Source organism: Ranitomeya imitator, chromosome 8 (assembly GCF_032444005.1).
Source record: "Ranitomeya imitator isolate aRanImi1 chromosome 8, aRanImi1.pri, whole genome shotgun sequence".
In the NCBI taxonomy this organism is placed as follows: domain Eukaryota; kingdom Metazoa; phylum Chordata; class Amphibia; order Anura; family Dendrobatidae; genus Ranitomeya; species Ranitomeya imitator.
In genome coordinates this window covers 15,225,782-15,239,111 of record NC_091289.1, presented here as the reverse complement: position 1 = coordinate 15,239,111, position 13,330 = coordinate 15,225,782, and the positions used below count along the sequence as shown (strand labels likewise).

The window sequence follows — 13,330 nt, the reverse complement described above, 5'->3', positions numbered from 1 at the left end:
ATGTAGCGGGGGGATCACAACTAAGAAAAGTGTCTCAAAAAATCCAGCCGTGTGGTTGCTCCATGGTGTGGTCTTGCTAAATCCAGAATTTTGGCTTTTTTTTTTTTTTTTTTTTTTTTTTTATCGTAGCTGCTGTTGCTGGTTACCAGCAGTCGGTGGAGTCCTCAAGTTCCCACGCCGCCCTATTTTATATCATCCTCATTGATTCCTCCGGTAGAGAGGTGAAGCTGGAAGATAAAGGTTTGTTTTGTGCTCCTGAGAGATATTTAGAACTCCACCATCCCAAAAAATATGCTGAACCCATGCGGCCATTGCTTCTTGTAACCTGGCCCCGATACTTGGCCGCACTCCAATCACAAAATTACAACCTCCTAAATGCTGCTATCAAGCACGATCGGGCATTTAATAGGTCTCCAACATGGCTGCCATCATTTCTTATGGCTATTTGCTCCCTGCACGATGCGATTGTGGGGTGTTGGTGGATTGCTACGGCAGCTGGGGGCCTGCAGAAGACCCCAATGTCTGCAATGATATATGCCTAACTTGTGGCTGGACTTTATAGATCGTCAATTTCACAATACACAACAGTATTACAGTATTCTACAAGAGATCAGAGATTCAGGTCCCCTAAGGGGGACTAGTTAAATATGTAACATAAAATTAATAATTTAATAGAGACAATTATATAATTTTAATGGCCCCAAAATGTTAAGAGAAAAATGTGAACAGAAGAAAAATTTACATACTTGGCGTTGCTTTGCAATTATTTACCTGAACGAAGAAAATCTAAAAAGATTAATGCTATAATAAATAATAATAATGAAAAAAAAATAACAATACCAAAATTGCCCTTTTTTTTTTCTTTTTGGTCTGCACATTTAAATTTAGGTGGCAGGAATAATACTGCAGACTATTCCTCTGTCAAAAATGCAGTAAAAGTCTGAGTCCACTCCGTCAGCTATCTTATGCAAGGTCGGTATGGTTTCATCTTCACGTCTTGCCCCTTTTTTTTTTGCTCACTGCAGGGGACGCGGTGCTGGACCTGTCGTCTGAGGACTGCTCGCTGGCTCTGGTCTGGAAGAATAATGAGCGGATGAAGGAGTTTGTGTTGGTCGAATCTAAAGAGCTGGAGTGCGAAGATGATCCGGGGTCTGCGAGCGAAGCTTCGAGGGTCGGCCTCTTCACCCTGGAGCAGTGTCTCAATCTCTTTACCAAGCCCGAGGTCCTGGCTCCAGAAGAAGCATGGTGAGGGTAATGCAAACATCTGGGGCAATGGCCGCCATCCGGTGCCTGTCCTGCTTCTTACAACACTACGACTCCCACCATGCTGAAAGTTGTAGTGCTGAAACAGTTGGACAGCCACACATTGGAGACCCCTGATCTGTGACCATGCCTGTTATGTGAGTCACCACTTGGGGGTCCTGTGATGAATCTTGCGATCACTCATCGGCTTTTTCTTTGACTCCCTGCAGGTACTGCCCCAAGTGTAACCAGCACCGAGAGGCGTCCAAACAGCTGATGCTATGGAGGCTGCCGAACATCCTGATCATTCAGCTGAAACGTTTCTCCTTCCGCACATTTATCTGGAGAGACAAAATAAATGACCTGGTGGACTTCCCTGTCAGGTAACGTCCCTTCCTCACCGCCCATCATCAGCGACTTTATGCTATAAAACACCATCAGTCCTCATTTACCAAATCTGACATATCTTTCACCACAAGCGATGGAGACGGTGGTAGTGACCGGAGTTGTAGTTTACGGCCAATGGTTGCCATAAACATTAAAGTAGCTCTGGCTGCAAAATAAAACGGACGATAAAAACTAACATTGCGTTGTTGGTGCCTTCTCTTTCCTTCCATAGGGGTCTAGATCTCACTACGTTCTGCATCGGTCAGAAGGAGGACCACCAGAGGCCGATCTATGACCTGTATGCAGTGATAAACCATTATGGCGGCATGATTGGAGGGCACTACACGGCGTACGCCAGGCTTCCCAATGAGAAGAACAGTCAGCGGAGTGACGTGGGTGAGTATTTCGGTGCCAGCATCTTGTCGGGTCTTTTTTGGGGGTCCTTGTTCGGACCATCGCACTGATGTCCTCCCTTTTTTATATTTAGGCTGGAGACTGTTTGACGACAGCACGGTGACCACGGTCGATGAGAGCCAAGTGGTGACCAGATATGCGTATGTCCTCTTCTACCGACGGCGTAACTCTCCTGTGGAGAGACCGGTGCGGGGGCATCCGGCAGATCACAGGGCCGAAACAGGAGCATCTGCGGAAGGGGCTGCTGGTCAGGTGAGAGCTGCGAGATGCACGTACACTATACCTCTGAGGGCTACTAATGGCGGCTAGTGAGGCACCAGTCATTGTAAGGATGACTAGTGCTTTACTACCGTTAGTGTGAGATTTTATTAACTGATCTGACTGTGTGGTCAGTCCCCGGGGGTCCAACCACATTCGCTTCCTTCAGCGGTGCTGGAAGACATGTTCTGACTGATGCCATATAGGCAGACTGCGGCATCCGTCCCCCACATTACGTGGGCAATGTATGATTTCCTGATGAGTGGTGGTCTAGGGATACCTTTTACTGGAGTTTTATTGGCGCAAACGTAGCAGTGTCCTTCCTACATAATGTGCCATAGATAAAATGCAAAATTGGGGACCCCCAGCATGCTGAGAAGGGGATGGATGTGGTCGGGCTCGGCAGAAGTGACATGTGCAAGTACTAGGAAAGCGATTGTCTGCTTTCTGCATCCCGCCAATAAAGTGGATGTCGCCAAAACGGAGAAATCCACGTTAAATTACAAATCTCGATCTGCGACAGGTTATCTTAATTTTTAGGGTTTTTTTTTAATTATTATTATCATACCATTACCCAGGTGCAGTGTTTTTCTTATATGCCAATGTGCCCGAGCAAACATAATACCGTGAGACGGACGGACATGTCTGCTGCCACTGATAACGGGTGAATGAGCGATTTTATACCGGCGCCTGCTCAGGAAATACTACATTTATTCTAGTAGCTTCAGCTTTCACCTTTTTGCTGCTCTCGGCATCGTACGTCTGTCGGGAGCTACGGGACGGTCTGCTTTTACAAGTCAGAATTCACCCTAAATCCATCGATGATGGCAACGATGAGGCCAAATAATCGTTTTGGAGAACTTTCTTCTAACACTTCCTCCATTATTCCTCCTGGAAATGCACATATTAAGAAGCCATAGTCGCCGTTGGAGACTACCAAAAGTAGTAAATGTAAACGGATATGGATGACCGATGCCTGGGACAGGACGCCGGCATCAGATCTGTGGGGGTCCCACAGCCGGCAACAGCCCCCATATGATAGTGATGTCTTGTCCTAAGGATCGGTGGACGACCCCTTTGAGGATTGAGCCTCAGGGACAGTATCTCTCCTCTGAACGTCACCTTTTTCCTCTACAACCTGCCGCTGGCACTTTATAAGTCGTTTTCAGCCTCTGGATGTGGAAAGTGATCGGATATCCTCAGGATTGATGATCAGTAGGGTCTGACGTACATCCCTTCTCTTCTGACTTTTCCCGAGTGGTCTGCGTGACCACCATGTAGGGAAAAATGATAAGCGCAGGCAACTCTGCAGCCCCTCCATTGTCAGAATCCCAACAATCCTTCAGCAATGGCCTATCCCTATCACTTTTACATATCCTAATGAATATCCCCCTGCTGCAGCCAGTGCCCCCGCTGGTATCTCTTCCACTACAAATAAGCCCATGGTGGTCCGAACATGAAGGGGGGAAAAGAAAAGCATATCTACCGGACTACAGGTGACCGCTGCAGCCAGTCAGCTGTCACTGATCGCAAGGAGAAGCTATTTTCTGGCTGCAGCGGTCACCAGATGTCCCCCGGGGGTCCGGTAGGTGAGTATGTGGTTTTTCTTTGTGGGGTCCCCCTGTAGTTATCCACCACGGCAGGACTTTGTGCGGCCGTGTAATTGCATCGGCGCTATTGATTACATGACTTCCTATGCACGTCCCTGTAAGGGAAAGGTATGGCCGCCCATGCTCGGATTCTTGGGGTCTTATATGCTCTTGGGGTCTTTCGTTTATAAACTGTTGATCCGTATACAGCTGATCTGTGCCGCTCGCTTGCTGTGTCTGTGCCGCTCGCTCGCTGTGTCTGGCGCCCGCCCGCTCGCTCGCTGTGTCTGGCGCCCGCCCGCTCGCTCGCTGTGTCTGGCGCTCACTCGCTGTGTCTGGCGCCCGCCCGCTCGCTCGCTGTGTCTGGCGCCCGCCCGCTCGCTCGCTGTGTCTGGCGCCCGCCCGCTCGCTCGCTGTGTCTGGCGCCCGCCCGCTCGCTCGCTGTGTCTGGCGCCCGCCCGCTCGCTCGCTGTGTCTGGCGCCCGCCCGCTCGCTCGCTCGCTGTGTCTGGAGCCCACTCGCTGCCTGTGGGGCCCTCTCGCTTGCTCTGTGCGTGCCTGTTGTTTGTCTAGACACTATTGTGCTTCTATATACCGTCCCCCAGCTCTGTCACGGGTTTCTGTGTCTGTGGCGCTTGCTCACTGTCTGTGGCGCCCTCTTCCTCACTTGGTCACTGTGTCTCTGGTGCCCGCTTGCTGGCTGTGCCTGTGGCTCCCGTTCGCTGGCTGTGCCTGTGGCTCCCGTTCGCTGGCTGTGCCTGTGGCTCCCGTTCGCTGGCTGTGCCTGTGGCTCCCGTTCGCTGGCTTGGCCTGTGGCGCTCGCTCGCTGGCTGGGCCTGTGGCGCTCGCTCGCTGGGCCTGTGGGGGCCGCTTGCTCGCTCTGTGCCTGTGGCGCTGGCTGTGTCTGTGGGGCCCACTCGCTCTCTGTGCCTGTGGGGCCTACTCGCTTTCTGTGTCTGTGGGGCCCGCTTGCTTGCTCTGTGTGCCTGTGGCGCCTGCTCGCTCTGTGCCTTTGGGGCTCGCTCTGTGTGTGCCTGTGGCGCTGGCTGTGTCTGTGGGGCCCACTCGCTTTGTGCATGCCTATGGGGCCCACTCTCTCTGTGTCTGTAGGGCTCGCTCTGTCTGTGCCTGTGGGTCCCGCTCGCTCTCTGTGCCCGCGGGGCCCGCTCACTCTGTGTCTGGGACCCGCTTGCTCTCTGTGTCTGGGGCCCGCTCGCTCTCTGTGTCTGGGGCCCGCTTGCTCTCTGTGTCTGGGGCCCGCTCGCTCTGTCTGTGCCTGTGGCGCTCGCTCGCTGGCTGGGCCTGTGGCGCTCGCTCGCTGGCTGGGCCTGTGGCGCCCGCTTGCTCGCTCTGTGTGCCTTTGGGGCTCGCTCTCTGTGCCTGTGGCGCTGCCTGTGGGGCCCACTTGCTCTCTCTGTGTCTGTAGGGCTCGCTCTCTGTGCCTGTGGAGCCCACTCGCTCTGTCTGTGTCTGTGGGGCCCGCTCGCTCTCTGTGCCTGTGGGGCCCGTTCGCTCTCTGTGTACGCCTGGCGGCACTATGTAGATGTTGTGTATCTAGACACTTTTCTGTATACCGTCCCCCCAGCTCTGACACGGGTTTCCGCACACCGCAGGCTTCCCTGATCTGGCAGGCACTGGAGGCCGAAGAGGAGGAACTTCACCATGAGGATTTACGGCGACGCCACCACCGCCATCATCATCACCACCACCGAGCGACCCCCACCACTCACGAGCCTGCCCACCTCCAGCTCTTGGACTACCCTGACGAAGCCCGCATCCGTTACCTTGTCCTCGGCACCATGGCAGCCATTGTTGCCTTCTTCTTGAATATATTCTATCCCTTTATGTCCCAGGGAAGGTAGAACTGTCCGACACCACGTCCGCTGTTGTCTCGGGGGGCGACGGCCGGACCACGATAGTTACCGGTTATGTGCAATCATTCAGCGTCAGGGGCACGAAAGTTCAATCTATTCACACGAATGTAGTGAAAACAACGACTAAGATGGCACCATGGGGGGAAATATGGAAAAATATGCTCCCCGGCCAGGAGAAATAGTGAGGAGAGACGATGCATTGGAATAATATTCTCATGTGTCCACCAAGATAACATGAAATATTGGAGAGACTAAATGCCGCCCGCTGGTAAAATATCACCGTCCTCCGTTTATGGAAATTCTTTAAATTATTATTATTATTAATTTTTTTTTCAATTCTCCCCTGAGGTTTTTCATTAAATATTTGCCGGTATGTCCACTAGATGGCGCTAAGCTGCTTATTATAACTGTATGATGTAGTATTAGCACAAGGTGAGTTATGTTGGGTGGTCACGTTGCATGGCGAGACCCCCAAAATTAGCCTCATTGTCTCGGTGGATTCCTTTAGGCGTGCTGAATATGTGACCAAGCTCTTGCTTGTTCCCGGAGCATGCTAGGATGGGGGTCGTAGTGATTCTGGCCATATTTATCACTAAATTGGGTCTTCGGGGGCCGAATTGAGGCTGTGCTCCTATCGGCCGCCAGGTTTTGGTGTGTAACCTGGGAACTTTTATTGCATAGATTATTTTCTTAACATCCACGGATTCACGAAGGAGGATTTTAAGGACCTTAAAGGGGTTTTCCACAACATAAACGGGTAAAATTGCAAATCGCTTGTAAAAATGGGCAATTTTGCAAGTTACTCCTTGTTAAAAATATAATCTCCGTTCTCCTAGGCGAGGAGCACAGCACTTTCAAGCTTTTTGCTATTGAGCTTGCAAGTGCTGCCCCGAAGATGGCGAGTCCGTGCTGCGCTCCTACAGCCGCTGCTTGCATTATTGGAGAGAGCTTATCGGACTAGCGACTCGGCCATGCCGCTGGTCCGAGCTGTCAATCATGCAGGAAGCCTGAATGCTGGGGAGCGGCGTGCTCCTGAAGAATGATCCTGAGACTGCCCCTTTAAATACCTGGGTCCTTTAAGAGCATGTGATAGGTAATTGCACTTTTACCGGTTCCTTAAAGGGGCTGTCTGAAATTAGAAATGGCGCCGACATGTCTGCTGTTTTCCAGTGAATGGTGTCCGTCTGCAATACCGGATGCTGCCTGTGGACACGAGAGGCGCTGTTTCTAATTTCATATAGTCCCTTTTTTAAAGAAATCCGTCCTGTTTTCTGCAGAAATTGTGAATGTGTTGCACAGCAGATTACTACATGTCTGATGCCGGACATAAACACAAGACGGAGATCTCTCCCGATTCCCCCATATTCATGGATGTTCGATCCAGTCGCACTTTCCTGTTTTTGTTTTTTTCGTGGGCACAGGGGTCGGCTCTGCTCCGGCACCGGCTTCTAGCTTAAAAACACAAAGATCGGACCTTTTACACGTGACCATTGTTTCCACCGACCTCGTCGGGGTCCCCCCAGGGTCGTACGACTTTTGTCCAATGCGTTTCGGGAGCATTAAGTCGCATTAACACCAGGGGAAATGTGACATTCCTCCGCCGTCCCCCGCCACTCAAAGGATTTTTCTCTGCAATATCCACTAAGAAATTGAATAAAACCTAATCCCATAAGCTTCGGATTAAAGTTTTTGCGCGGTGTGGAAAATCCATTCTCAGATGGGGAGTTAATAGTTAACAAAGGGGCCCCCCACGTTCGCGATCGTCCTCCAATAGCCAGAGGAGATGGCGACTGCGACGAGCGTCTCTCTGGAGGACAGAACTGTGCAATTCTTCACTTCTCCTGTGGGGGTGCTGTAGGGAAACTAAGCTGATCCATCACTGCAGGTGCGATCCTGCGATCAGCGTCGAATACATTGTCCCCCTTCACTGATTTCACTGTATATCTGAGCAATTTAATAGGTAATTTTGCTTTAAGTGAAAATTTTGTCAGTAGAGAACGGTTTACAGAAATAAGCCGGGCTTTGATCTTATTCTCCCCCCACCTAATTACTTGGATTTGACGTCCAATAATCCACTAAAATCCCAAATAAATGCGCTAAGCAATTCCTGAACGTCGGGGTGAAGAATGTGGCGAGATCTTGAGACGACGGCCATAGACTCGCGGTGTCTTTACCGGAAGCGCTGATGATTTCCACCCCCATCGGGGGACTTTGATAGTTGGAGGTCTTCTGTTCAGGATACTCCTCTATTAGAGTGAAGGCAGCTACCAAGAGCGTCTCCTTCCCTGGAGGACCCAACGTGTCCACATTGCACAGGACGCCCTTTTATTTCAGATGAGAACGGTGTAATACTTCTTTTTCCCCAGTGGTGGCACTGCAGGGAAATACACGGTTCATCGCTTACCTCCGATCATGGCTGATTTACTGAGGACGCCGTAGTGCTTTCCTTATTAAAGGTGATTATCTAAAATGTATGTCCTCACTCCATCTCTACTAGCTCCGTGGGGAGGGCATCCGGCCGCTGATCTCCTCTCAGCAGTCCCATGTAAATTGAATAAAGGGAGAGGGCACCACTGGTTCATTCAAAAGGGGGGACACAAGTCTCCTGCCCTGGAGGTCAGACCACCAGTCTAATAGAGATCATCTCTCCTGTGATTTGGTGATTTTATTCCTAGCGGAATATCCCTTTAAGTAGTGGAATTACTCCCATCATTAACAGGACTGATCCTGTGCTATATCAGTAGTCCGTAACTACAACTCCCAGCATGTTTCGCAGGAGCTGGTGAAGGGAAAAAGCCATCCTGTTAATGTTCGGTGGGGTCCGACCTCTTCGATCTCCGCCGATCCTGGGAAAGTGGAACTTCCGCATTGGTTTAGGGAGTTTCACTGCACAGCGCCACCTCCTGGCTGTGCAGGGAACTGCATCTCGGCTCCATTCTAGTGAACAGAACCTGGTTGCACCGATGTGGGAGCTGTAATGATGGCCATATTGATTGGCGGCCATATTGGTGGCACCCAGTGTTACCATAATGAAGCAGGAGTGAAACACTCCAATCTTTAGACGGTCAAGGGATTTAGGTAACTTGTACGGACCCGTCGCCGTCACTACATGGCATTTGCAATAATCTTGTTAATCCTCTCGGGGCATTAGGAACGGTGCAATACTCAGATATGTATTTTTGTACTTTAATTTTGGTCTGCGCAGCCGTAACTTTAATATGACGTCTATTTATACTCAGAGATTTTTTACGAGCTCGGCTTAATCCTGCGATCAGACGGCGATCAGGAGCTTTGTTTGCAATGTTTTCACCTGAATAAAGACATTTTATTTTTGAATGCCTGGGGTATGCGAGGTCGATGTTGTGGGCGCTGTCATGCTGAGGTATGCGAGGTCGATGTTGTGGGCGCTGTCATGCTGAGGTATGCGAGGTCGATGTTGTGGGCGCTGTCAATCAAATAAAAATTATATATAAAAAATCTATAATTATTTCTACCTGTATAATCAATAAATAATTCTGAACAATTAAATTGTAGATTTCCCTTATTTCATTTTTTTTCATATTAATCTCAATATGATTGTAACTTTTTCACCTCCGTATATTCAATGTTCGGCGCGTCGTCTATTTGTTTAATTTTTTTTTTAATTTATTTCCTTTTAAAGAGGTTTTTATTTTTTTCAATCAAACTTAAAGGGTTGTTAAATGGGGGGGGGGGGGAGCAATTTACTTAAATAAAAAAAAATTGACTGTTCTCAAGAAATGGAGGGATTTTTAATTTTATAGTGTAGAGCTAGGTTACCGGTCACCTCTGAAGTCTGTCATCGGTGGCCGGTCTCCTAGGCAAGGAATGCAGCGCTTACAACTTTTTTTTTTTTTTTGCTATAGAGCTGGAACTTGTACAATTCACCGAGGGTCTGTGATGGAGACTTTAAGACAATTGCTCAACAAAAAAAAGTCTTGACTGTTAAAAATGGCGGCCACCATCATGACGTAATCCCTGGTAGCCAGTGGTGCCCGTCAGGTTCTACGGACGGGATCCAGCACTGCTGTAAATTTACCTATAATTTCCAAAGTTGGCGATCTCTTACCCTAGTGTTTTTTTTTTTTTTACCCTTCACATGTAAATGCCCCAAAGTTTGGGAAAACTTCGCAGAAACTGTTAAAGGGGTTGTCCGCAACTTTTATATTATCATATAGATATCAGATCGGTGGGGGCCTGACACCCGACAACCCACTGATCAGATGTTTGCAGCTAAATAGTGAAGAATAGAAACATTAACTATATCAGAAAGTTCTAAAACGTTTCTTTAAGAAACGAATGATTGCACCAGTTTTGGGGAATATGACCGAACTATTGTCCTGACCATGGATGGTCCAGCTGGGCTGTGGAGGCCTCGTGTACTTCTGTATTCTAGCTTCACTTTCCAGCAGGAGCGTATCTGCGACGTGCCCTAGTGCATATAGTGTACATCCGCCATGTTTTCTTTCCTCTATGGACGCTTATTCAGCAGGTGTGTCGTTACACTGTGCCATTCTAGGAAATTCTGTACCAAAAATCCTCCCTCGCGCTCATTGGTATGACTGGTGATCGCATGTGTTCAGTGAACGTCGGGCTTGTGAGGTCGTCCAACTCCCCTTCTCCTCCACTGCTAGAGTTTGGAGGAATAAATGATTGGGCATGTTACATTTCAATATGCCCGATCTTCATCTTCTCTCCACAGATAAGCTATTGCCACAGCAGATTATTCTTTAAATATGGAGAAACACACGCCCGCTCGGCCGAACCAAGCATGCATGTATGAGGGGATCAGAAGGACCAGCTGACTACTATCTAACAAACTGAGCAAAAAAGATCCAGCAGGTAGTCCATGGCCACCAGACAAGAGCCCTGTGAACCTCCTACTGCCACCGGCCTCCTCAGTCTTGCTTAGAAGAGAGGGGTTTGCAGGGCTCTGGTCTGGTGGTGGCCTTGGACTACCAACATGGCCGCTGGCCCGAGGTTTGGGGCATCTTTTTGATTGACTTGTTTTGCGCTACGTGCGATGGGTTCTCAGCCTCCGAATGTTCTATTCATTGCCAGAAAACAGATGTTGGAAAAAAAAAAAGTGTATAAAGTTTATTATAGAATTGTAGAACTTTAGAATTCTATCATAAAGTTAAAAAAAAACAACAACTTGGAAACTTTTTTTTTTTAACGCTTTTTACAAGTGACGATCAATGGGGGGGGTCCAGGTGGGGAGTCCTCCATAATCCCTAAAAAGGAGCAGACTTATTACTTCCAGTGTGGCTTACTTCTGATGTCTATGAAGTCCATCGGAGGGGAGCGGCGTTCGGCTGAACTCTTCCTCCCCTTCTTTTTTATCGCCCGAACCCTCTGATTAAAAACTTTTAAACTTTTGTGAAAAGCGCAGCTACGCTTTAAAGGTATCCAAAATGGGGGTATAGCGTGACACACGGTGCCTCTTGGGTGGTGGGTGAATATTTCTGTCACGCAGCGCCCCCCTCAGGCCTCTGTTCTCATCTGCTTTGCCATAACCCGCGATATTTTTTTAACCCATTCTTCTTTTCTCCGTAGGGGGTCAACCAAATGGCATATGGTCCAAACCTAACTGCGGAGGACACCGCGCAGGTGGCTGCCGCCGCCGTTTCCGACCTCTTCCCCCACCCGTCTGATCCCGCCCCGTCGTACAGTAACATGGAAGACGTTGATTAAAGGAAGTTTTAAACGACAAAGGAAGAAGTTTCTCCTCTTCGCCGATTGTATATACCTGTTGAATATTTTTATTGTTTGGATTTTTTTTTTTTGAGGTGGGGGGGGGGGTTGATTGAAGCGTTGCTGTGGTTTCTTTTTCGGTGTCCATGTAAGTATTTCCCATGTCAGATTATTCTCTTGAGTTCTTGAAACCTTCAGTGTCAGAAGCTCGGAGTCGGTCGTGTACCGCTACGTGGAGGACGTCCACCCAGGAGCCCCTTTTTGTTACCTTTCCGCCTTCTTCCTGAGGTTTGTTGGACATCTTTTTTGGGGGGGAATCGTTCCGCTTGCAATATGTACAGCTTCCCGCCATGGTTGTGTGATGTAGGAATAACCTCCCTGACCCGCAGCATTCGCCTCCGTCGCGTGGATCCCATCCTCCGCTTTCTGTGGTGTTGCAGTGTTTTACTTTATTCATTTGTATCATATATTATTAAATGAGAAAATCCACCCGTATGTCTGATTTTTTTTTTTTTTTTATAATGTCCGTCCCGTCGGCAGTTGTCGGCTCCGCTCGTCGTTTTGAGGCGGCTTCGCTCGTCCTTTTGAGGCGGCTTGGATGCTTTCTCTTATATAGGAGTCGCCTGGGAAAATACATCTGTAGAAAATTGATAACTGCCTCTTGGCTTTGTGAAATTTCTTGTATAAATTCGATCAGTTATAAATCTCTCCTTAACGGTCACACAATTTTGTGGGAAAGCAGCAGAATCGGAAGTTTCCCTGTTTTAGAGGGATTGTCCACATTTAGAAAAACATGGCCGCATTCCTTAAAACAGCGCCAAACTTCTGCTTAGGTTTTGTGGGGTATTGCAATTTGTCATTGGAGCTGAGCTGCAATACCAGACAGAACCTGGGCACAGGGGTGGCGCTAGTGGTGGGCAGACTGGCTCCTTTTTATTGCAGGTTTCCTCTGTGGGGGATGTGATTGTATAATCCCGTCTGTTCCTGCAGAATCTGATTTGTAAATGGCTTTTGTTTGTAGCCCCGTTCTACAGTCTCGTATCGAGGAGCACGACTGTAACGTGTGACTGTCGAATAAATGGGAAAAAATTTGCCCAGCAGCAAGAAAAGGAAGATTAGCTGCTTATCTGCGCTTCAGATGGTATCGGGCCGTGTTATCCGCGGATATTTCCATTCTGTAGGATTCGTGCACTCGTGCATTTTACAGCTTTGTTTTCCCAGTCTGCTATTAGGAGATAAATGCACTTTCAGACTAAGGTAAGTTGTTCAAGAACAGAAAAACATGGCTGCTCCTCTACAGACAGCCAGTTCCGCGTCTGTCCACAGGCTCTGTGTGGAATTGCAGCTCATCCACTTTCATTATAACTGTGCAGCTGAAATCAGCCATTTTTTTTCTTGACCTGGATGAAGCTTTGGGGCTGCATCAGACTTCAGCTGAAAAGGACAACTGAGTGATTACTAGCTCCTCCCCCTCATTGCTCCTCCCATTGGCCTTTCCAGTTGGATGCCAGTCACAGGGCAGAATTTTGCTCAAATGTTTTTCTGATTCAAACAATTTGTATATTTGTGTTGTATATATATATATATTTTTTTTTTTAGCCACTCTGCCTGTAGAGATGCTTATTTGTGAGGATGATTTGAGTGGGTGGCATTTTTGGAGTAGGGAACAAAGGAAGTCTTGCACTGTGTGTATATTAAATCATCACACTACTTTTGTAATCCCTTGGTCCTGCTATGTATATTAGGAAGCGTGAAGACCATGCTCACTTACCTCCAGTAGCCTAGCTTCTCGGTCAGGAGGCTCGACTCCATTGTATAACTCTTTCCAAAGAATTTGGGACCTCCAGCTCACCCA

General features: G+C 48.5%; 1 protein-coding gene across 4 annotated transcripts in view; it reads left to right on the top strand.

Moving 5' to 3' along the window:
* The window catches only part of USP19 (ubiquitin specific peptidase 19), a 40,891-nt gene extending 28,927 nt beyond the window's left edge, over positions 1–11,964 (top strand). For 2 of the 4 annotated variants that reach the window (XM_069736372.1, XM_069736370.1), the window contains exons 21-26: positions 130–240; positions 1,026–1,245; positions 1,473–1,625; positions 1,862–2,025; positions 2,117–2,295; positions 11,338–11,964. In XM_069736372.1, the coding sequence (XP_069592473.1) occupies positions 130–240; positions 1,026–1,245; positions 1,473–1,625; positions 1,862–2,025; positions 2,117–2,295; positions 11,338–11,475 (965 nt within the window). In that variant the 3' untranslated portion in view covers positions 11,476–11,964. Of the gene's footprint in view, positions 1–129; positions 241–1,025; positions 1,246–1,472; positions 1,626–1,861; positions 2,026–2,116; positions 2,296–5,502; positions 6,145–11,337 lie in introns of those variants that run through there. The other 2 variants (XM_069736368.1, XM_069736369.1) reach the window with 2 other exon arrangements.
* The last annotated feature ends 1,366 nt before the right edge of the window (positions 11,965–13,330 follow it).